We start from the raw sequence: 25,090 nt of genomic DNA, 5'->3' as shown, positions 1-25,090 counted from the left end.
ATATCTGAGTTGCATCAAACTCAAAGTTCTCCCACATGAAGATGGCAAGAAAAAACAGCGGTGAGACTGAAGACACTTGCATCACCTTGCTGCTCTGGAGGTTTGCATTCAACCACAGTATTCCAAAAGCAAAATATATAATTATACAGAAGACCAGGAAAGAAAAAGTACTTTGATATTGTTTGCAGTAAAACAGGTTTATGTATTACCATAGATGGTTCCTTTTGCTATAGAATTTATTGAGTTAGATGCAAACTGTGTCTTATCTGAGTTGTTTGTTGTTCTAGAGGCAGGGATAACAATGCCTTTACAAACTAGAAAGCTGCATTAAAGTTACAGCTATAGTTTTAGAGAATCCAAAATACATGATTTTAAATGTGAGCATTGAAAAAGGATGATCCAAGTATAACAAATAAAGGGCTGTGGAGTTTGGCCCCAGCTGGAGATGCCTTATGGATAATTCTACTAAAGCTGTGGCATTTACAGGAGTTTGTTTCCAGTTGTAGAAGCAACATCTAGTTCTTGAGTCTGTGCTCAATACTGTCCACAGCAGAACCCTACAAAGACTTGTAAATAAACTCATTACTGTTTCTTAGACAAGCATTGATAATTGAGGTTTTTAGATGAAGGTGTCTGACATCGATTAATACTGTTCTTAGAACAATGATTGGTTAAGAAGTTATAAAGTGTAACTTGCATCAATTTTATAAAAAATAGGACAACAAATAAGGATGAGTTGTATTTATGTCCCTGGTGTTTTAAATTGCTGCGTTCAGGTGACTGTAGAGATTAACAATGAGAGTACAAAATGTTGATGGACTCAAGCACGGCCAGTGCCCTCAAAGGTAACCCAAAGCTCTTGCTTCAGAGCTTCCCTGTTCTGATTTGGAAAGCTAATGCTAAGGAAGAAGTCCATGCATGCTTGTGCCTTAAGCCACCTATGTAAAAGGCACCATTCATGCAGGAATCAACATCAGAGATTGGATGTAGGAAGGGAAAAGGAGTGTAAAACTAAGAATTATCAAGCAGAAAAAAAAAAAAAGTAATTCAGAAGTTCAAGAGTAAGCAGCATTTAATTCTTACTTCCTCTTGGGAAACCACATGACAAAGCCAGTTTTCTGTGATTTGGAGCTCATTTGGATGTCTTAAAAACAGGAGTTAGTTCCTCCCATGTTATAAGCATGTTTAGAAGCACTGAAGTAACAGAGGAAGTATCTATAAAATAAACGTCTACCCAATTGCAACATGTATTACAACACAAGTTCCAGGTACTGTTTTGGTAGGTACCTGCTACGTGTCTAGCAATGCAGAGTCTAATACTGCAGAATGAGACTAGGTAGCCTTACGCATAATTTTCTAGTTATTAGTTCCAGTTTGAGCAAAGGTACAGTTAGAACATCTTGAATTAGACAGGAATCCAAGAAAAGCAGCAGCTCATTGTTAATTTGATTAATACCATTCTTTATATGAGGCATCTATAAACTAGCCTCGCTCATAACTATGAAGTAATGAGTCCCTAATTACAGCAATCTTCCCTATTAATGCCTAATATTTAAAATTAGCCTGTACTTAAGGTCTTGAACTGAAGATATGAGGTCTAAATGAAGGTTAAATGCAGAACAGCAATATATGATTTGGCTTAGCTCATAAGGAAATGACTTCTCTCATTTGAGATTTATTTGATCTACATCTCAGAATTCTGGCATGTAGACACAGAACTGGAGAAGCTAAACAGCTGATGGCCATCATGTCACCAGCAACTTCCTCTTTACTCTAAAGAAGTATGCACTTATTGGCACAACCTGCAGAAGATGAGCAAGCCAGCACCATCCTTATTTTTCACGTGACATTCTAAAGGGTACACATGAGCTTCCTCAGTTAAACTGTACCTTAACCTCTGATGACTGCACTTGCATAAGTTTATGGTTCTTTAGCTAAGGTAATAACTGACCAACCCTAGAATACCAAAGTGTGACACTTGTTTGACCAAACAGAAATTTTAGTAAAAATGATAAGCAAACACTATGACTGAAGTGCTTGTGTTAACTAGAAAACCAGCAGAATAGACTGATTTTCAACCAAGTTCATGAAGTGCTGAAACTTAGCTTCTGTTTTAAGGATTACTGTTTGCCTTTTAGCTAATTTCTATTCTCAACTTGTACTGAGTCATTTTTTCCATTACTGCAGAACTACTTTGTTTTTATTGGATGCTTTCAGTCTAAGCATGTTCAGAACACCACAGCTTCAGAACTATGGTTAAAACAAGGTAAAATTTGCTGAAATTAACAATTAAAGTGAGCTTGAAGCAAAAGTTACAGCCCATCTACTTTAAAAAAAACCTGTAGAATACTTAAAAACAAAAATACAAAATTTAACCTATTCCTTTGTCATCAAGTAACATAGTAACAGTTTTATCACCTTTTGGATGGATTTCAGGCACCCAATATTTAGATTTTTTTATCACTAGGGATCTTAACTTATACGATCACAACTGCTAGAAGATAATCAAATGTGCAGTTTTAATTTATTACTTTAGGATCTTTGCTTATATTACTTTAGGATCTTGGCTATAAATGAAAACTTAAAAGTACAGACTGATGAAAGAGCCTCTGCTTCATCACATTACAAATAAAGTCTCTGAACAGCAAGATGGCACATGTGTTTCTTTAATAGCTACTGCATTAAAATATGCACATACAGGATTACAAAAAAACCTTACAGTTTACAGGATCAGATAATTTCACCTGTGATAGCATTCCAGTTTTCAAAGGAAAATACATGTTAGAGTACTTGAGTAGAATAATTACTCAGAATTTCTTCAGTTTTACTCCATAATTAAATCAATCAGGTAAGGGAAAAAAACACAAAACCAAACCCAAACAGCATAGGAACAGCAGACAATGATTTTTTTGCGCTCAGTATTACTATAGTGCCCCTCAGTTTGCAGGTACAGATAACAAGCAAAGTACAATCTGCCTTTCATGGAATAGCATAAGTGAAAAAAAATTATCTTCCTTCAAAAAGAAACTGACATTAAATACAAGCTAGTGTAATTTTATGTATTCATTTGTTATGATTGTATTCTTCCTCCCCAAACTTTAGAGATCTTCCGCTATGACACACTGTAGAATGGGAATGATGTCTTCAGAGGTCTGTACAGAGCCTAGCACAAGTGAAGCCACTATTCATTAGGAATTTCTGCTGGGCCTGTATGTCAGGTAAATCACAGGAGAAGAGCTATTGAATGCAGCTGTTGGCACGTAACTCTCTATCTAACTATAACACCTAGCTCTAGACATAGAGCAGGATCTCCAGAAGAGTCTATATCCATTTCTGTGAAGCAAATTTGGGTCTTCTGGAAAAGGTTCCTGCTTCAATGGTCACAACTCTCCCTGACTGTAGCACAAAACAGGACAATCTCCAAAAAGGATAAAGAAAAAAAAAAAAAAAAAAATAGGTAAGCATTAGTTAACATCACCAAGAGTCCTGAACTCCACAAACAATACCGCTAAAGAACTACTCTGGGCATCTAAATTTCTGCAGCCAATTCTAAGAATGATTATTCAAAACAGACAATCTAAGCTATACCTTCAATAAAAAAAAGCACTTCCATTCAAGCTCATTTCTCATCAAGCCAGTGCCCTTCACCTCTTCTTTTACTTATCTATTCACACATTTGTCACTTTTTTTTTTTTTAAGAGTCAGAAGCTAATCTAAGGCATAGATTGCTGTAAACTCTAGAAAGGTAATGCAAGATAAGCAAATGTTTATTTGATACATAGGTTGCTTATACAGCGCTAAAGTTAAGAACTGCATTTTACATTGATGCTTTGTGGAACAAAGAACACTGTTGTCACAAAACTTCTTACTCTCTTTGCACATCAAACCTCTTCTGTCTGGTATGCTGCTGCCATTCCTCCTCCCCACTAGTTTCTCTGCTTCCTACATTATGCTTTTCAGGAACTAAGACCAGATACGATGAGCACAACTTGTGTCCAGACTAACTCTGCAGTAGGTGGAAAGATTCTAACACATGCCTACCTACCCGCTGAAGAAATAAGTTCTTATGAAACAGGTTGAACAAAGACATACCCCTTCTCCGAGTGAAGCTTGCATTTAGACTAGATAGAAACTCCTCCTTGGATTGACTGAAACAGGAAAGACCATGCCAAAGCTATCAAGGTCAGTATTAATACCAAACAGCATTCTGAAACTGTCTGCTGAAGGTTAAGCAAATATCTTCCAGATACTTCAACGGCAGAAGTAGCACAGCCTTCCACTAGGCACTCAACAGCCACCATCTAAAGGTACTTTATACACTTTTAATACAGCCCACCTCCTGACAAAAAGTAGTACCACATGCACAGTGTCTACTTCTTGAGAGATGAATCAGAAAGGTTGTAATACGCATGCAACAGCAGCTTCTCATCTTCAAGGCCCAGGAGACAACCATTTTCTAAAGAATAGTTTTAAGCAAACCACAGTTCACTTGGTCTTTCCACTTCTTAATGGTCCTCCAAAACAGCACTTCTCACCAAAAAGAATTCCTGGTCTGACCTGGCAATTGGGAAAGGTTCCTAACCCTTCTGCATATGTATGCAATTGTGTTAGTTTTTTTATAGCCCTAGGGCACAACTAAAAGACTTCTTTCTTTAAAGGCAACGTTTGAACATGGTGACCAGGGCTGCAGTTTAAGGAGGCTGTATTATTTTTCTTTCTGTTTATGTAGGACCCTTGGGAAAATGTCAGCAGAACTGTTTGGTAGTTTGCCTGCATATATTCCCAGCTCTGCTTTTGCTTACAAATCAGGTTTTTGTCTGAAATAAAACCTGAAGTAGTGCTAGTTGCAAGACTCCGTCAAAGCGTGAAATAAACAGCAAGCTTCCACACAAGACTGAAAATTTCCACATCAGTGAGACAATAGTTTTGCAAGTTTAAATAAGTAGTCCCCTGGGAACAGCACAGAACACTGGCAATAGTAGTAATACAATTTCACCCAGCTTTTAATTTCCAAAGCTAAACCAAGGATGGAACAGCACCTTTTATCTAGGCAATAACATTTACACTGAGCCACAGTGGTGCACAAATTCATGGAAGTATCATTTAAAAGCATGTACCGACTTCTACTTTTAATAGCCCTTTTAGTTCAGCAGTTTCACACCAACCTCTCAGACCAAAGCTAATCTGAGTCACTGCTGCATGCACAGGAAAACATGCACACATAGCTGTCAAACTATCCTAGTTTCCTGCCATTCAGTCTGTAAGAGCTGATTAAATGCAAATTAACAGTAAGTCCCTGAAACAGCAGCCACAACATAAAGGTTGGGGGGATAGCAAGAGCTTGTTTTAGGGGCAGAAACTATAGAAGGTGAGGATAGGAAGAAAAAACATTTAAAAACCCCAAAACTTCCAGTAGTTAAGTGTCCTCATACAAATACTTGCTGACTTTATGGAAAAGACCTTTGAATCACAGATTGAAAGCAGGTGGCAAATACTGGAATCAACTATCATTCGGTTGTTGAACGAGGAATAAAGTTATGAATTTGCCTCAGTATTTGTCTCCTGGAATTCACAGCTGCCTGGCTCCAATTGCCATCTGCAAAATGAGTAATTTCCATTTTAGGAGACCAGCTTGCAGGAGGTCAGAGCAATCTGGCCATCCTTGATTACACATCATGGTTGGTTTCAAGCTGAAGGATCTGCTTGTGCCAGTATATGCACAAAATACAATCTAAATTCGTCAAAGCAAGTGTACTGGAACATCAGCAGAGGCATAAAAAGTTGCACTAAACTTTACTACTGAAATTCAGCTACTACTAGAGAATTTAACATCTGTTTCTAGCTCAAGCACTGGATGAAATTACAAATTCAGTAGTCCCGTATCACAGTAATGGTGGGTAAGCATTTTGGGTCCATGCATTCAAAGACTTCTTCTCTATCTTCTAATTCAGTGGCATGCAAAACTTAGAATATATTTGCCAATTAGGAAGTGCAGAACATCAATCCTTCTCCTGCCCCACAGTCCTTCAAAAGAACTCAGAAATAAGGAATTATTGGCTTATGGCACTTGGTGTAAGTATAGCGTGTTATAACTACTGGCATGATATAGGAAAGAATTATGACAGTACAGAAGATTCACAATTTTTCATTGTATGTGATAAGTATATTGAAGCCACAAATCAAACCCAAAGCAAATAAACTACAAAGGACAATGTTAAAGCTTGCCAGTTTGAACATTCTAACAAAACCAAAAAACAAAAAAACCCCACCCCACACTACTTGCCGACATATTCACTTGAATTCCCAAGCTCAAAAAGAATGCTGTAAAGGTTTACTGCGAAGAAACAGACATGATTAAAGCCAGAATTTCAATTGAAGAGTACTGTCAACCAACTAAGCACCTGCACTGTTCATTAATCAAGGCTGCCAAAACTCTAGTAAAAACAGTATGAAAACCTAATAATAACATGGAGATATTACAGATTAATTACATCACTGCTATACATCTGACTGTTCTGGAGCACAGCAGCCTATTCAACCCTGAACTCAAGGAATGCCATAAGAGTCAATAAACTCTATGACATGGAAATATCTCCTCTTAATAGCTGCAAAGAAAAGCCAATCAATGTTAAGAATTGTAAGCCATAAGTGTAGTTTACACTTTAAGTGGGAAGGGAAAGAAATATATACACTTACAACATAACCATCACTACAGCCTATTCTAAAAAACATACTACCACTCTTTGGGCTAGAAACTACAATTTTTAAAGTGGAACAGACAGATCATAAAGTCAGATGTCTCCAAATACTTTTTAAATTAGACATTTACAAACACTACGAGTTTGCTCTTACCTGCAACTTCTTGACACTTGTTGATAAAGGATATAATTTCTATTGCAAAAATAAACTTTTCTTCTCCACAGCTGCTTATAACTGAAAAACTTATGCTAGTGAGCTTTAATTCATGTAGCAACTCCTACAGCCTTTACCACAGCCAGTCCAATCTGACGTTTTGCACTCTCTCATTCGGTGAGATGCAGCACTTCCCCTTGACTCTTACTTTTGTGAACATGCGCTGACAGAGCCAAAGGGATAAACCTCATGACAAGTCAAAAGCCTCAGTTTAAATAGGCCTCAGAATACACATTCATATGCAAGACTGCAAAGTAGCCAGAACTACTGGCTCAACCACCAGAACGCATGCCTTGCTGGCTAAAGTCAGGATTCTCTTGGCATGATGGACTACTATGTAGCCAGTAACTTACTGCCTAATTGTATTTTTCATTTTAGACATTGTGCCAATCTGAAGGTGTAATTTTACAAATTAAGTGCTGTTCTCATCCCCTCCACCCCCACAAAGCAGATGGGGCAGACAAATTACTTTTCCCCAGTTATTCCAGCAGGCCACCAACAGTTTGCTACGCACCTTCAGGTATAGCATAATCTTGTAAGCAGCAACTTCCCTTCATTCAGCATCCTTCTCTAAATTTGCAACAGTGTTATTGTTGTATGACTAAAGTGTTTCAGGGAAGGAGGGGTAAGAAGTATGATTACTTTTCTTCAAGAGACTTGACAACCTTTTGCAGTAGTCGCTGGAATGGTCAATTCCTTTCTTCCAAGCATTGTGTAATCTTAGAGTCAGGTTCCACCAACTGATGAAATAAAGTTCCAGATACTTCAGTGACTGAAAGTTAAGACATTCAGAATTCAAGAAAACTACAGAAGACCCACACACCACGTTGTGCCTGAAGTGGGCAAGTTATCTGCATCTTAAAGTATGAACCCAAGAACGATTCTTATATGCAACTTCTAAAGCCAGAGAGCATTACTAGAACTGGACTTCACCCAGAAATATTTGAGATTAAGAAGGTAAATAGCCTAATGGAGTCAGCAACGTTCTCAGGGAACCAAGACTCACTGGAAGCACCAGAAGCATTTCCCAGTCTACACACTGAGACTGACAAAAGAAAGAGTTCACAGAAATCTTTGGTTCACATAGTGGCTTTACAGGAACAACTCCTTGCATTCTGCTATTCCTTGCACTAAGCAGAGCTAAAACATTCCAGAGATAAATTTATTGTGCAATCATGGGTTTGGGGGGGATGAGGTGTCATCTTAGGGATACTCATGAAATCAAGAGGAGGACAGATGTAAATAATCCTGTGTCTCAATGGACGCTAATACTATGAAGGAAAGGAAACAAACCTGCAACAGACCTTTCTTGGGGGAAGAAATCAAAAGCAGGGCACACAGTGGGTTTCCATAAGCATCAGCACCTTGTTAAGCTCTCTACAGATGCAGACTTGACTTCAGAGCCTGCTTTTCTAGCTGCAGAGGTCCCAATAACTAACCAGTCCTGCTTATTAAAAGTTACAAAGCAAAAGAATTTGACTGCCAAGATCCAGTTTCTATAACACAAGTAGAGCAAGGAGACAGGAGGACAAGGAGACTACCTGGATTTGAAAAAAATCTTACTTCCATCACTGCTCTCAAGTGAGTATTTTCTACCCTGTCTTTCCCTATGCCCACCTTTGTCTAGGTCGAAGAACTTCTCCAAAGAACAATTTATGCAACTGCACCAAGTAACACAGGTCTCATGAATCACAGACAGTACACAAGTGTATTCATACAAAATGTTAGTGATGTCATTCCTAGGTAAGTGACACACCTCAGTTTTACAGACTACCATGTGAGCTCAACTGCCAAACACCTGAAACCAGATTTGAAGCCATCTTCATTTTAAAAGTTGAAGGCTCTAGCTTAAGGTTTAGATGGTTTTAGTACCCACATAATATTTGTAGTTTAAAGCTGCAATAAAGCATTCCAAGTCAGTTGACTTTGGCTGTTAAGTTCTGCACAAACACCCTCCAATTATTAATAGAATGCAAAGCATGTTATCAACTACTTTATCAACACTGAAACATGACAAAGCAAAATGAACAGGAGAAAAACAGCAAGAAAATTCTCCCATATTTCAGTCATTAAACTTGACTACAGAAAATATTAGATAATTACAGAGAAGCGACAAGTGTTCAAAATCCTAGAAAAAAAGAAATTAAGACAGCAAAACTTTCCAAATACAGTCACAAGAGTTTCTGTCTTGAAAAGACTAAGAACTTGTACTATATGTGCAGGTAGCAAACTGCTGCTGAGATAGAGAGTCCGTGGAAGATTTCCAAAAATGGGGAAATTACACATCAGCTCTTCAAGCAAACACTTGAGTCATATCTCTGTGTAGCTGATGATAAATTATGTCACTGAAGAATCTATGGTGCTGATGCCAACAAGCCTTTTTAATAGAAAGTTACTTTTGAAGTGCCATTTGGTCTTTTATTGGAATCCCTATAGTTTGCATGCCTTCAACTTTTACTGATGCTTTTTATTTATATGCCATATTTTGAAAATAATCTTAAATGGAAAAATACCTTTCACAAGACTACTATCACTTCAATTGTTCAGTGCCAGTATTTTCTTGTTTTCATGTTTTAATCCAGCATATACACATACAGGACACTAAGAAAGAACACCAAAAAATTAATAGCATCAACAGCTTTTAAAATCCACCATCTTATTAATCAAGTATCTTGTCTTAGTAGGCTTTTCTGGCTTTTGTAAAGTTTTAGTAAGTCAAACTGAAGTTGACACTCAACAGCTGATCTTCCTCAGGAACTGCTCCACACACATGCAGAAAAACTCTCCTACTTCCACGTTCCTTGTGCCACAGGCTATTGTTCACAGGTACAGTGATTCTCACATGGGTAGGTTTTCTTGCAGCAAAAACAGATGACAGCTCCAGAAGGTTTAAATTACTTCTATCCCCTCACAAACATGTCATGCAGTCAATCCATCTGCTACATCAAAATACAAAACTTCACCAAATGCAGTGTGACCTTCTCATTTTGAGTTGTAATCTTTTCCTTTCTCCTGTTTCACTTAACGTGGAACATCTTCTCAGGTTACTGTACCATTCCTGCCTTAATGACAGGATGGACAATCATGCTAGAATCAAGAGAAAATTCAAGTGACCAAATGGTTACAGTAGGCTTATTGGAATTTCAATAAGAAATCTGCAATCCTAGCCAGAAACTGGGAGGTTCTGAAGTCTAGTTAAAGGCACTTTGCATCAGGAACTTGCAACTACTATAGCATTCTTGAGAAGTGTGCTTCCAACTGCACAAACTGAGTTCATATGTGTGAATCTCCATTGGTAGATACAAAATAAGGTGATTACTTAAAAGTGAGTGACTAATCAGTTACAGGCCTCCACTCAATCAGGTACCGAACGTTGCAGCTGCTACTTCAGTTTCATCTTTACTTTACACAATCTTTATGAATTGTGAACTGAAAATGCTGATTAAGAAAATACTCAGAACTCCATAGTGGTTTTACTGAAGAACTATATTCAACTGCACTCAAAAAACATATTAAATATTTGTACTAGTCTTTAATAAAGCTTCTTCAGGGTCGTAGCTTTTCTTGACAAGAGAAGGGAAATGACATGTTTGAGCACGAAAGTTTTACTGAAGGCAACGTGACATTCAAATACTTTGGGGAAGCCCCTAGCCTTCAACAAGACCAAAACCAACAAACTAAACCTGAATACTAGCTAACCTGTAACTAGCAAGTAGATAAATCAAAAAGTCCTTCTCAGGAATGCTAAGACAGTACCACAGAATCACCTAGCACTTAAACCCTATGATGCATGTTTCTACAAACAGAATTTCCATCATCTATGGTATACTCAGACCTGTCAATAGGGACTGGGGGGGGGGCGGGGGGGGGGGGGCGGAATACTGTTTAAAAATTTAGATACACTGAATGACTCTAGCAATTAAGAATCATTTTTTTTGTAATATAAAAAGCAGTATCTCAAACTGCCACAAAACAACTGCACAATAAAAAAAGGTAAAGGGACAGCTAAATAGAAACAGGTTTTTCCTCCCAGTGACATAAATACCTTCTCCTGCATGCTGCCCTCCATGAAAATGGAGGAGTTACACCTGACATGCCATTATTACCAAAGAGACAAAAGTAACCTACCACACCCATAAACTGAGTATCTGACCCTAAATATTCTTCCCCAATTAATGTTAGTCAGCTAGCCACAGTTACCACTATACAAAGCTCAGTCTCCTCTGTGGGGAGAAAAAGGAAAAGATGCCTACTGTGCATTTAGCTTTTTTATAGTAACCTCTTAAGACAGCATTGTCTTTACCATTGCTTAAACAACAGAACAGCACACAGATTCAAAACTCAGCCTTATGAAATTAGATTATTTTTGCTCTTCATTAGGGCAAAGCTAGCTCATTAGCAAGGAATTAGTTAGGAATTACTAGTTTTAATTGAAAGACAACTACATACAGAGGTCAGCACTAGGATTATCTAATTCAAGAACAATTCTCTATAGAGGAACTCGCATTCTGCTTTCAGAAAAAGCAAGCAATACCTCTTCTAAACAAGAATTCCTATATACAAACAGCCAGAGGTTGCCCGTGTGTCCACACTTCACATTAGTATCTACAGTAGCATCCAGTACAGGTATATGTTGCTAAAGCAGAAGTTTCTCAAGACAGCCTCTTCCCTGATCCCAGCTGCAGCTCCTCCAACTTACTGTTTTATTTTCTCAAGCTATTACAATTTAGATTTACACACATACCAGTTTTAAATTCATTACATTTATAGCTGGAGCTATTTGCATACAAAAATGAAATGCAGCAAATGCAACAATTTCTAGTACTATTTCTTTGCAGCAGTCAAATCTTTTAACAAACAGTAGAGAAGGCATTCTAAAAATCGAAACACCACTTAAGCTTGCAAACACAGAGCTGTAATTACAATCAACACTTTTTATATTATGGAGTACAGCATTCTCTTCAATTGCTGAGAAAACAATTGGAAAAGAGCTCCCCCATTCCCACATCTTCTTACATACATCAGCGACTGAAGGAACGCTTTAAAAAACATGCAGTGGATCTTCCGGCATCCACATTAAGTTGTTCTGTGTTTTCCTTTGAAACTGTAGTTTAAGTCACTTGTTATACTTACCTACAGCTATAGGTAAAATCTGTTTATACAATAACTTCATGAGCTTTCTCTGAAGTCACATTTGACAGATCAGGCCAAAGTCAGGTAGACTGTGAATAAGATGTGACACTGCAAATTGCAGGTAAAAATATGAACAAAATATTTCATATAAAACCAAGTTTGAGAGGCAATCACATACTTGTCAGTGGCCTTCAGTATTTTACAAGTATATTAGAAGTGTTAAGCACAAGAGCCACTAGATCTGTTAAGCTACTTCTTTACAAAGATGGGGAAAGTTGTTTCTCTTCCTAAGCATGCAAGTACCCAATAAGCACTGTGACATACAAGTATTAGCATTCAATACCACTACTACACACATAAAAGCGTAGCTATAGAGAGACAAACATGCCAAGCCTTTGACTAGGCAGCCTGCAAAAGCAAGTAGAAAATGAGTGACCAGGGAAAGCCACATCCAGAGAGATGCACAGAGAAAAACACACTGATAGCCACAGTGTTAGCACAACCTACCCTCTCTGCTCTGCTATACTCTGAAGCCAAGAAACTGACATTACACAAAAATTCTTCATACAAGTAAACTTTTGTTTTCCACTGAGTAGGACAAAGTGCGGGGTCCTCCTGAAAAAAATCTTTATCATTAGGACCTAAAATAATGCAAGTTGCAGTAGCTGAACAAAATAAGTGGTAATAAATTTTGCTGAACTTCACACTTTCTAAAAACACTGTTTTATATGACGACACAAATCAGATTATTAATTAACAATAGAAGTCCAAACTTGGCCCACAGGCACAATGCTTCACCCCAATATTCCCTTTTCACTTTGATTAAAAGCTAAGGGAATTCATTTCTGCCTAAGTCTGCAGCAAGTTCAGCACATAAAGCACCAGGCTGGACTGATTTGAAAACAATTCCACAGTAAAACAAGTTTAAGAGTTGTTGCCTTTCTGTAACTAGATAAAAAAAATAACTTAATGCTGCAACTACAATAAGAAGGGTTACCTGTATTTTACAGAATACAGGGAAGGTAGTCAAAATTAAGACTGATCGAGCAGACAACATGGATTGGTTCATCTCTGGGATGGGGGGGGAGACTTTCAGAAAACTCTCATTGATTTCATTAAGATTATTCACTTAATTAAGCCTACTCATTCAAGTGTAATTGCATATGTTCATGAACACACTGAGAACAACAAGACTTTTGTTAAAACATGGGATGACATGCTTTGCAACTTAAAAATAACAAATTTTCCACTTCAGTAACAGAAGCATAGATTCTCAATCAAGAATGCTAAAGCAAACTTCAGGACATGAAGTAAGCCAAAAGCTTCAGAGCCAGAACTCTGAGATGGTATTTTGGTTTCAAAAGGGGCCCACAAGGATCCTGGATTTGACAAGAGTAATGCAGCTTCTTGAAGTTAAGTGTTCAAGTTAAGAAAGCTTCATCCGAGTTAAGTGTTTCAGAAGGTAGCATGGACCACACATATACACATCAGAGTACACACCTGTCAGCTGTGTTCGCTTTTGTTACCAGATGAAGATACTGTTATTTTGTGTTAAACAAATCCTCAATTCAAGTGTGAAATTTTAGGAAAAATAGGTAAGTTTAGTTCTGCTTCAAACCTATAGGATAAACAGGTTTCACACTGCAAACATTCGTATTAGTCATTCTGTGAAAGAACAAAAAAAACAACAGGAAAATGAAATTCATATGAGAAGTGGCATACATGTATTTCAGATCCATAACACAAGGCCAAGACTTGCATGTAATCTCCTGATGTACAAGAAACCTCAAATACGCATATAGAAGCCACTTTGGTTACTCTTCTAGCTTCACTATGAAAATGATAAAACAGCAACAGCAAAACTAAATAAATAATCAACCCAGAACTAAAACTTGCATAGTAACCACCACTGGCTGGCTAGCTGATGACAAAAACAATCTCTCATAGTTTGAACTCAAGACCCTTAACTACACTCGTAACATGGAAAAATAAATCAAATTATATTTCATACTAATTGAAAAAAAGTAAAAAAAATAAATCAGCGAAACTTGGCCACTGACAGAATGTTTTAGATCTGGAGCAGTTTCCAATAACCACAGTTTACAGGTATTTTAGTATGAAAATAGATTGCTATGTGCTAGTTATAGACAAAATGTAAAACGAAAGTATTCAGAAGTTACATTAATATAGAAACTATTTACTTGCAGCCTTGAAAACAAACCTGCTTCTGTGAATAGGTCTAAAATGAGGCTGCATTTGCCAGTCAAGATTTTTTCAGGGGTTTCACCATCTCCTTAAAACCAACTCAACTCTGTTTAACTGATCTTTAGAAGCCATTAGTATAAGAAATAGATTGCTAATGGGATAAAGTGCTAACACCACTCAGGCACAAATGGAAACAGTCTTACTCAAAAGCCTCATCATATTGCTCTAATTTTGGGTTTGTGAATGAGTCAAAGATTCAGTGTTTCCAGGATAATCACAGTGGCTGATTCAGCATTCTCAAAAAACAATTGCGACAGAAAAGCTGGGTACCAGGTCTAGTCAGAACATTTAAAAAATAACATCCCGAAATGCTTCCCCCCTACCCTCAAGTACCCTGATCATCTTCTGCCTTCTTGTTCTATCCTTACAGTCTTGAAATTACTAGAAAGGAAACAGCTGAGGAATGCTGCCACTCTTATGCCATGCTTTCCATTGACTGTCATTTCAGGAATGCATATAGGAAAGTACAAGAGCTTGGAATGTCTCCACCCATCCAGCAGCACCAGAAGCTGTCCAGTTTACCAAAAGCTCCACTGCCTTGCAGCTGCATTCCAGTTTGCGTTTTTACAGTTGTCCAGACCAATGAAGAAATATGTCATTAAGCACCAATAAAACATGTTTTAGGTAAATGTCCTCATACGCTGCATGTCCTACATGCATGTACTCAATATTGATACTACAGTTTGACAGTAACAAGGCTTAAATCACAATTTCTTTGTTGCACGAGTCCCAGGAGGGTACACTTATGCTACAGTTGTCCAAAAGTACTACCACATCCCTTTTACAGTATATTAGTTTGACTAAGTCTAACCTGTATGAATATATTCTTGGATAAAATTTAAGTATTTGCTAGAACACATGCACGTTCCTCAATTCTACATCCTGTCAGCCCAGCCTCACGAGTCACAAATACACAGCAAAAGGCAACCAATTTGCAATCCTCTCAAAAACTGACAGCCCAGCAATAAATGTTTTACTAGCCCAAGAAACAACTTTGAAAGAGACAGCAAGCGAGAGTACAAGCAAAGGGATAAACAAGTAAAGAACTGGCCAAGAGCCTGTCAAACCATCTGTTCCAACTAAAATTTAGCATACACCCTTAAGTGTGGAATACCGATCCTCAGTTAGAAAACCCAAGCTGTATCTCTACTAATGATTTATACTAACTGCTTCTCTCCTAGCCCCGGATTTAGCCGACAAACAGAAATTTGGTAAAAAAATAACGTGCATGCTACCACAATGCCAAGATCGAAAAGGTCTCAAATCAAACATGTTCTCATCCATCTGATTCATACATACAAGAGCACATCTCATCTACTCTCACAAGGTGCTTTTGATGATTTATCATGAAAAAGTGTTCTAAGAATGCCAAGAATACACTGAAAACGATAGATAAAGCGTTACTGTAAAAGCAAAATTAATGATACAGTGCAATTCATAGCTACAGACCAGGAGAAATTGTCCCCAAATATTAGCTTCAGTAAATACTAAAGTCCTACCACTTGAATTCATCCTTACATTGAATGCAGAACTCTTCCTCCATGAGTAGGTTAAGTTTGGGTCAGTTACACCAACATGGAAGCTTGGCTTTAAATACTTAAAATAATTACTATATGCTAGAATAACCCATGTGAATTCTATCTGTGCACAAGAAATATCTACAGCAATGAAAACTGCTATGCAATCAAACATAGAAATCCAAGGTTCAAACTTGAAAGACCATGAAGAAAAGAGACGCTTAAGAGATAAATGTAAAAAGGTGAAAGCATTGTTTCTTTTATAAAACACCAAGCAGAACACAATTCTTTTGAATGCAGCATTTAAATTTCAACTATTATATTTAAAGTATATTATGAAAATATCACTTTTTTCCTCTTCTTGCCTCCATTTCAGAAGGTAAAAAAAAAATATCTTAGATGACAAGATCAGTAGGAAGTTAACAAGTACTTATTGTAGAATTTGAACCTAACTACTGTAACTATGGAAAGATCTATGGCCCACACAAGAACCAACTCCTATTACAAAGAGGATTTTAAACAAATACGCCTCTGTAGTCTAATCACTGAGTGAAGTCAACATTATGCTTATTGCACGACTCATTTTCTCTGTGCTTTGTTGTACAGATAGAGAATTAAAAAAAAAAAATACACATACTCAGGATAACATAATACAAGCTGAGCAAATGACTCCAAAATTCTCAGCTGTATATCATCTACAGCAAGAGCCCGTGGAGGTTCAGTAGGTTGGAGGCATTTGTTTCTCCCTCCAGTGAGATTTAGGCATCCAGTCTGTTAACTGTGTATAAGCCTTTCTGTACAAAAGGAAGATCTCTTACTTGACAGTCTTGAAAAATTAACAAGTTTATCACACACACCAGTATTTTCAGTCTCCAAAAGAGGCTGCGCAGAAGTCATAGCTAGCAGGTTACTAAGATAGCTTTTAGCTGTTTCCACACCTTCCTTACCCTTGGTTACTGCATGCTGCTGCTATGATGCAGACACCCTAGAGATTTAAGACTGTGGCAACCTGTTCTTTGCTCTTATGACTTGACGTGCTCTGCATGCTATGGCCCCAGCTCAAATACATGACCTGTGTTATCATTAGTCAAAAAGGATCCCGACAGTGAAACCTTAATGCCCTCTATCAAGTTTAAGGCAAAGGGATCCAGTGCTGGTAGATTTGATGTCCCTTTTTCATCACTCCTTGCCATCTGAAGGGATGTTGCAACAAGGATGACAGCTAATGCCAACCCTACCTAATGCTACCAGGAGTCCCGACAGAGTTCTTCACATAAACCATCGCAGAAACTCCTGCAAAGGAAGGTACTTCTTATCCAAGACATAAATCCCACAGAACCCACAGACAATACTAAGACAGCAATAATTGTCCATAATCTGTTAGAAAGAGTAAGTGTTCAGTGAAACATACTTGTGAAGAGCTTCTCAGCATCTTAATTACTACTGAGGGATCAACACAGCAGTCCTACAGCAGTGGCATCAAATCAGAATTTCTATTTAACACTGCATACTATTTAACCCTGCATACTGCTGTGCCGGCAAACTAATATGAAAGTAATATCAGTAAAACAGTCTCACCTTCATATTCAATTTAGTAATTTAGATTTGCAGAAAAACAGATATTTGCAACAGAGGACAGCCTTTGGGGAACTTTGCTTAATTAAACCTTAATTGCCCTGGACAAAAAAAAAAAAAAAAAAAAAGGGTACATAAAACGTTCATTAAGGATTAGGAGCTTCTCTTGCTGTTCAGCCTTCACAAATGACAACAGCTATAGTACTCAATGATCCCCGTCCCCATGCACAAACAGTAGAGATAATTTCCCTTATTTACCTCCAAATCAGTACCCTCCCCAGGAAGAAGTAAGATCATGACAGCAGGACATGCTCCTTTCATGCCATGTAGCAGAACCAGACTGCAGCACCCACCTTCCTCACCCAGAGAGAATGAGGCCAAAAACCAGGTTACCACCTCCCCAGTCTGAGCAGCCTCAAAGGACAGCCAAAAAGCAGGCTACATAAATTGTCATACCTAACCACAGCCTAATCTCAGCTGCCGCCTTTATCAGGAGCATGCAGGTACTCCACAGCACACACATTGTGCTCCCAGAGGAGCAGTGTGCACAGGAAATCCAGCCTTCCAGGAAACTGGTCACATCATGGTCCCTCCCCAGCACATACAGCCTTCCCATGGTGCTGCCCAGAAAGGGTGGGCTCCTCTTTCCTGTACAAAGCTCTACGCACATTTTAGACAAACTGCTTTCAGTCACTTAAGCAATAAATTCTAATCACAGTTAGTGAACCAAGTGCACTTTAATGGAAGGCAAGGAAAGAGAGGAGGAGTCTCCAAACTCTGAGGAAGATAGGTGCCAAGCTTTCAGAATGACAGAATTGAATCCCACTCTAAATAAGTAAGTTTGCCCTAGAAGGGACCAGGTTTTACTGAAAACAGTATATAGTCTTTTCTTAAGATCATTTCAGAATACACCACTTCCCCACTCCAAACTGTTAATTTGGGAGGTCACAGCTCACTTTTGGACTTTTTTGCTCTCAAGTGCTCCTTACATTCAATTGTTAAGGTATATTAGAAAAGCTGCACTATCTCTAAGTTAGATCTCATCCTGCATGACAACTGCCTGAGAAGGCAATATTTAAAAGCAATCAGCTTCATCCCCCACTAAATTAAATCAGACCTTAATTTTACAATCAAATGCCTGTTCCACACACAAACTACATACATCATGCAGGATACTGCAGCAGAATACACACTACCCTGCCACAACATCCTACACTGCATATACCTCCCACAGACAGAAGAGTGTTATACACAGTTTTGTACTTTGTGCTGTACTACAACAACAAGTTCTTAAAGGGAATGACATTTGAACCCAGCATTATTTATAATGGGAATAATGATCATCATCCAACAACAATTTTCTTCTCCTCTTCTGTAAGACTGTTTTATTCAATCGACATGTCCTCAGATACGATGCACGCAAGTCCACTCATTCATGCACATGCAAATATAGATCAAAATCACTCACTGGCAGCACCAAGAGATGAAGAAAGTACCTACGTATATACTCTCCCCCTTCCTCCTCTGAGCTACCAAGCCAATTGTAATTTTTTCTTTCCCATATGCATTGAGAGAAACAATTTTATTTAAAGATTTCTGATGGGCTCTGGAAGAGAAAACACAGCTTAAACTCTTCCTAGAACTAGCAGGAAAAACAAGGCCCAAGTAGTGTATTTAATTATATTGCTATTTTGAATGCACACATTTGTTCTCAATAACGACAAAAAAGTTAGACGCAACCCAAAAAAGGTAGTCACTTTTGCTGAAATAATTTATTCCTGTGAAGCAGTAGAGTCCACATGGGATACCACAGAAAGCATTAAAAAAAATTAAACCACCACAAAGCAACAGCAAACTATGGTGGTCTTAAACATAACAACATGGACTTTGACACAATTAACATGTCAGTAAAAACTCTGTCAGGAAGAAGGATAATTTTTTATAAAGAGTTTCCTTTGGGAACAGATAGAGCTTTGTTCCACGTTACAGCCAAATCTGATTAAATAAATTCATGTTATAGACTGCATCATGTATGATTTGCACCTTTTATATGACATTAGAGATAAATAAGATTTATTGATAACAATGAAGGGAAACCATTCAAGAGTTGGTCATGGGCAGGGTTGTATTAGGCCTTTTTTTATAGCAGCAGGCAACTATTTACTGGACTGCCTTAAGAGGACTGTAACTTCACAATTTTTCCTTCTTCTTTGCTTTTAATATCCTAAAACCAAAGAAGGCTCTTTGGTTATCACTAGAGGAGGGGAGGGGGCGAGGAGAAGACTGAGCAAGAGCTTCAAATATTCACTGTATATAGCATCAAAGACATTTTGAAAACACCATCTGGACTTCATGAAGAGAGATAATACCATTCATCTCTTATTCTAACAACAGAGTTAAGCCAAACGTCATCCCTTCCTACCAGTTACTGGAGTACAGTAACTTGTTGACCCAACGATCTAACCAGTTAAGGTATGACTTCTAACGCAGAGCTCCCTGGAAGCACAAAGCAATCGTAATTTGATTAGAGAAGGATAAATACATAAAACCTCACTATAAAGTGACAGGCTAGCCTGAAGTCAGGTAACCATGCTGCAGTAACATGCCGACAGGCTTAACCACAACACACATTAATTCTTCCAGTTCAGTTCACAACTGAAAGTAAACCAATACCCTTCACAAGGGAGCAAGTGACAACTTATAGACAGGAAGAAGGGCAAAGCGCAGTAGAGTTTTTTATTTTACGTTCAGAAGGGAATTCTATCCAGTGCTATGGGGCAACTTAGGTATTTGTAGAGTCTCACATCCTTGAAAAAATGATACGAGATGGGTAAAATACATTTAACAAAAACGAGGTGGTGAAACTGAGAAGAGCACTGTATAACAACAAATTCCTATTTACCTCACCTACCCATTCTGGGAAGACTTCTACTTGATCGACCTACACCTCCTAATAATTAAGAAATCTAATATTTAAGTACTGAACAACTTCTGAAGTTACAAATAAGAATCCAGCCTTCAGAGATCATTTTTTGCTTTTTCAGTATCCAGTGAATCCAATATTGTGTGAAAGCTTTTGGCCTTCTACAGAAACAAAAACTATTCAGGCAAACCCGCATTATCTCCGGATTGCCACAGCCTTTCCTTATTTGGCTAACGTTTTGAGATTCCAATCAGACTGCTATGAAGTTCAACATGCACAAAGCATCCATTTTGAGGAAACTTCACAGCCAGTTTCCCTTCCATTCCCCCCCTGCCCCAAGTGAAAGTTATCTCCCTCAGCACCAACCCCCCTCCCACATACCGACACCAGAACAAAGCAATATGGATTCGGGTATTTTTTACTGCTTTCCAACGCACGGAAGAAAAATGTTAAGAGCCCTGCTCCCCTTAAAGTTCATCTTTCACACTGCGGCAGAAGCCATCAGTAAAGAAAGCCAGCGGCCTGTTATTGATACGCGTTTCTATATTAGGAACAAAACACTGGTTTCCCTTAGAAACCGGAGAGAAATAGATGATCCGGCTCTCCACACGCCCGCCCGCACACACGAGCGGGGTTTAGTCGGCTCAGCGGCTGCGGAGACCGGGGAAGCAGGGAATTGCCACCGGGATCCCGGGCATGAGGCAGCCGGGGGACGCGCCGCCGAGGCCAGCCCACACCCCTCAGCTGCCGGCCCCCAACCCTCCGCCGGGGGGCACCTGTCCCCGGCCCCCCGACAGCACAGCGGGCCCGTTCTCCCCGTCCCTCCCGAGGGAGGCGCTGCGGACAGGGGAAGCGAGGCGAGCGGGGAAAGCGAAAGAGGGTCACCGGCACCTCCTCCCCGCCGAAGGAGAGGCCCAACCGCCCCCTTCCGACGCCCGGCCTGCGGGGAGGGGGCGCAGCCCACCGCCCCTCCAGCCCAGCCGGCCCGGGCCGCTCCCCTGCGGCCCCCTCCGGCCGGCCGGCCGCCCCGGAGCCTGACCCCGGTCGCCGCCGCCTCCCGCCCCGCGCTCCCGGCCCCTCCCCGCCCCGACACCCCCCAGCGGAGGGGAGAGCAGCCGCCTCCGGCCCCTTCCTCCTCCACCTCCTCCCGGCGGGACACCTCGCCGGCCGGCCTCGCCCCCCCCCTCCCCTGCCTGCCCAAACCCCGGTCCCGCCGCCGAGCTCGGCCAGGCCCCCCCAGCGGGCGGGAGCGGCTCCGCACCGACCTGGTGGAGCGCGGTGAGCCCGTCCACATTGGCGTAGTTGATGTCGGCGCCCCGCTCCAGCAGCCGCAGCACCTCCTCGGTGTCCCCGCTGGAGCAGGCGGCCAGGAAGACGGCGCCGTCGTCGAACTTCACCTTGGTCTTTTTGCGCTTGACTACGGGCGGCTCCAGGTCGGTCTCGGAGCCGATCCAGCGCTTCAGCTGCTCGTTCCGCTTCTGCTTGGCGTCCGCCATCTTCATACCCCGCTCCTGCCTGGCCCCCTTAGCTAACGCCGCACCGAGGATAGACTATATACCGCCAGTATCCCACAGCGCACCGCGGCCCGCACTCGCCCTCGCTCTCTCACCCACCCAGATGGAGGGCGCAGGGCGGGAGGGAACTGGGGGGCGGGGCGGCGGCGGCCTCGTTAGCATAACCCCGCGAGATTGCCGGGAGGCGGGGCTGGAGGCGCGGAGGGGGATCGCTGGGGAGGCGGGGCTGGCGCTACTGGGGCGGCGGCAGCCGTGGGCCGCCCGTGTTGTGGCTGGGGCGCGGCCGGCTCGGTTAGCTCATCCCGGGTCTGTGAGTTCAAGAGTTCAGCCTAAGGGTCACCGGCTTCCCCAGCCCCGCCGGGGCGGAAATCCCTGCGGTCGCAGGGGCAAAGCCGGACCCAGAGGCGTCCGACGGCGCGGCCCCGCACGGCGCCCGCTGCCTGCCCGGGCCTCGCCTCGGGGGGGGGGGCGGGGCATCGGCCTGTCCCGCTGCAGCCTGGGTGCGCTGGCGAGGCCGACAGGTACACGTAGAAAGCGGTGAGGGCCTTGCCTAGTGAAAGGGCCGTCACCGGAGGGTGACCAAGGATGTACTTCTCCAAAGCGAAGTGTGTGGGGAGAGGGAGCGGTATGGTTTCTTGGGGTGTCTGGTGCTGGCCTTAAACCCGAAAACCGAAGCCAGGCTTTAGGCATGCAGGTCTGTCCTGGTTTCAGCACTTAAACCACGATCCCAGGGGCTTCAGCGGCTGGAAGGATGCTGCTCCTCCACCTCTGCGGGGCAACTGAGTCAAAGGTGCTGCCTGACCCTGCCAGCCACCATGCAACACCACATGCAACACCACCAGCGCTTCTGCCTGCGTTGGCAAATGGGGCAAATGCAGCCCCTTGGAGGAAAAAGGGTGATTTACTGAGGATCCTTGGTTTTGGGAGGCGAGACGTGTCTGCGTCAGGGCAGCTTGCTGTATAAAAGCACCATCTCCCATCTGTCCTGACACTTCTGCATGGCAATGGACAAATCCCTGTGCTCATTGTCCATTTTACTTGAAGTTCACTTCCATTACCTGGAAACCTGGAGTAGCACACCAGTCTTTTCTGCTGGGAGAAAACAAGGAGTTACAAAGCATACAGCATTTGAAGATACAAAGACTAAAATGTATTTGTTCAGAGTTGCAACTTCTAGGAAACAAGCTGTTTCCTAGCAGAAAATACAAAATAAGTATTTTGTTTTAAGTTGAATCATCTCTGGGGATAAAATGTGGTTTTAAACTTACTGGAAAAAGTTTTATTTGCAACTAATTATAGGAAACAAAGTATAGTATGAGAGGGCCATCAAACCTCACGCACTTGAAATTTTGCATGGTTTGTTCTTTTCTAATGATAATGTCTTCTTCTTACAGTGGGCAGCCTACTCAGGCTTCATATTTCCATTTTTATTGATAAAAATGTCACCAGCATTTTGCAAGAAGGAGTAGTTGTTAGGTACCAGCAGCAATGCCTTGTTCTTATGTCTTTCAGTACAGATTTTCATCCTGAGGTATTTGCGTAGTATCCATCAGATTTACTAATACAGCAATGCATGATATACAATGCACTGACAATTTGCAGGCAATGTGATTATGAATAAAAGATGACATCTTGTACTCAAGATGGAAGATTGGCCAGAGAAAGATTTGCAGGCCAAGTACGTGGATGAACAATTACCTGGCACCTAATTTATACCTTCCCATTGACAGCCTGTGTGACTACCCAGAAGTACAGTTTAGGCTCCTGGTTTGAAAATATGGCTGACTCTGCGTAATGCACTTCAGAAACAGTCTTTGCAGTGTTTATTACTCACACGACTGAGCTGTGCTTTGGCATAGCGCTGGTACCATCAGCCCAGTATGGACAGTTACCAGCCAGGAGCTTGGCTTCACCGGCTGACTCACATCTAAGGAGGGCATTTGTGCAGGCTTCAGCTGCCTGCTGTGGCCTTGTCCTCGTGGGCAAAGTTCACTGGGGACAGACTCAACGGACTGCCATTTCCTAAGGTAACAGAAGATAAAAGCTGAGTCCTCCTTCCTCAGATGTCTCTGGTATTTCACATGTACCCTGCCCAACATGCTGCTTCTCTCCTTCTCTCCCCTAGTTAGCTGACTGTAAATTTGATTCTTGAAAGAAACCACACAGCTGAAGAATGTAATACACCGATTTCAGCAAACAGTATTTAAATCAATTCCTTTATTAGCAGCAAAGTAATTCTAGGCAAATTGATAGGCACTTACTCAAAATGCACTCTCTTGGGAGTCTCATTGTTGTGGAGCATGTTTTTTAGGTTTCCATCAGAGCTCCAGTCCCTTCTCCTTGACCTCATTCCTCCAGCTCAGCTTTTTCTTTCTGGTCATAGATCCTCCTTCAGCTTCTGCAGCTGACTCTCCTTGGCTTGTTAGCAAAATGCAGAGGTTCTACAGCTCAGAAAGGATGCCCCTTCCTGTTCTTAAATGTCATACAGTCTGGTTTTAAAGACCAGATCTAATATTTTCCTTTTGTTCCTTTCTCCAGGGCATTTTTCACTGATTCAGCTCCAGCTTTTCTGAGAACTTCAGCAAACATCTTTCCTTACACTGCAGCTATTTGTATGTTCCACATTCCTGACTTCTATTTTTCCTTGACTTTTTCATTTTTGGAGGTTGCACCTCATTTGGGAGTTACATTATGTTTGAGTTATATATGTTTATATATACACACACACACACACACATATATATATATAAAGCACCTATCACCATATCGATAAACATTCTTTGGAACCACTCTTGACAGAGGTAAGAACAGGAGTCAGTCTGTTAGTACCTCAGCACTTCCGTTTCCAAAGAATTTAAAAAAAAAAAAAAAAAAAAGCCACAAGACTGCTGCCAGCCTGCCTGGCTGGTGTTTAATACTGCTACTCCATCAGTGTTGGAGGGAGAGCTATTGTGAATAGCAACGGTTTGCACTGTGACTTCTCCAACTGTGCTGCAGAACAGTGCAGGTGTTGCAAAAGGGCAGTGGGACGTAAGTTATGCTTTTTACAGACTTCACAGCCAACGTATAATTCGTTTGTGCAGCCAGCTGAAATTTAGATATTCCATATATACGGAATATATATGCCTTTCCCAGATAGCTGTGTGCTCTGCAGTAAATTATATGTGGTCCTTGAATGTGATTAGCAAAGCATATGGTCTTCCTTAACCAAAAGCAGAGCTATCATTCATGTAAACTGGTTAATCTCTGTG

General features: G+C 40.8%; 1 protein-coding gene across 4 annotated transcripts in view; it reads right to left on the bottom strand.

The window, feature by feature from the left end:
- PPP1R12A (protein phosphatase 1 regulatory subunit 12A) overlaps nt 1-22,010 on the bottom strand; it is a 121,958-nt gene extending 99,948 nt beyond the window's left edge. For all 4 annotated transcript variants that reach the window (XM_055808595.1, XM_055808596.1, XM_055808597.1 and 1 more), the window contains exon 1: nt 21,591-22,010. In XM_055808595.1, the coding sequence (XP_055664570.1) occupies nt 21,591-21,827 (237 nt within the window). In that variant the 5' untranslated portion in view covers nt 21,828-22,010. The remainder of the gene's footprint in view (nt 1-21,590) is intronic.
- Between the last annotated feature and the right edge of the window lie 3,080 nt (nt 22,011-25,090).

The sequence above is a fragment of the Falco peregrinus genome, chromosome 6 (assembly GCF_023634155.1).
Source record: "Falco peregrinus isolate bFalPer1 chromosome 6, bFalPer1.pri, whole genome shotgun sequence".
Taxonomy (NCBI): Eukaryota; Metazoa; Chordata; class Aves; order Falconiformes; family Falconidae; genus Falco; species Falco peregrinus.
This window is presented reverse-complemented; position numbering and strand designations above follow the sequence as displayed.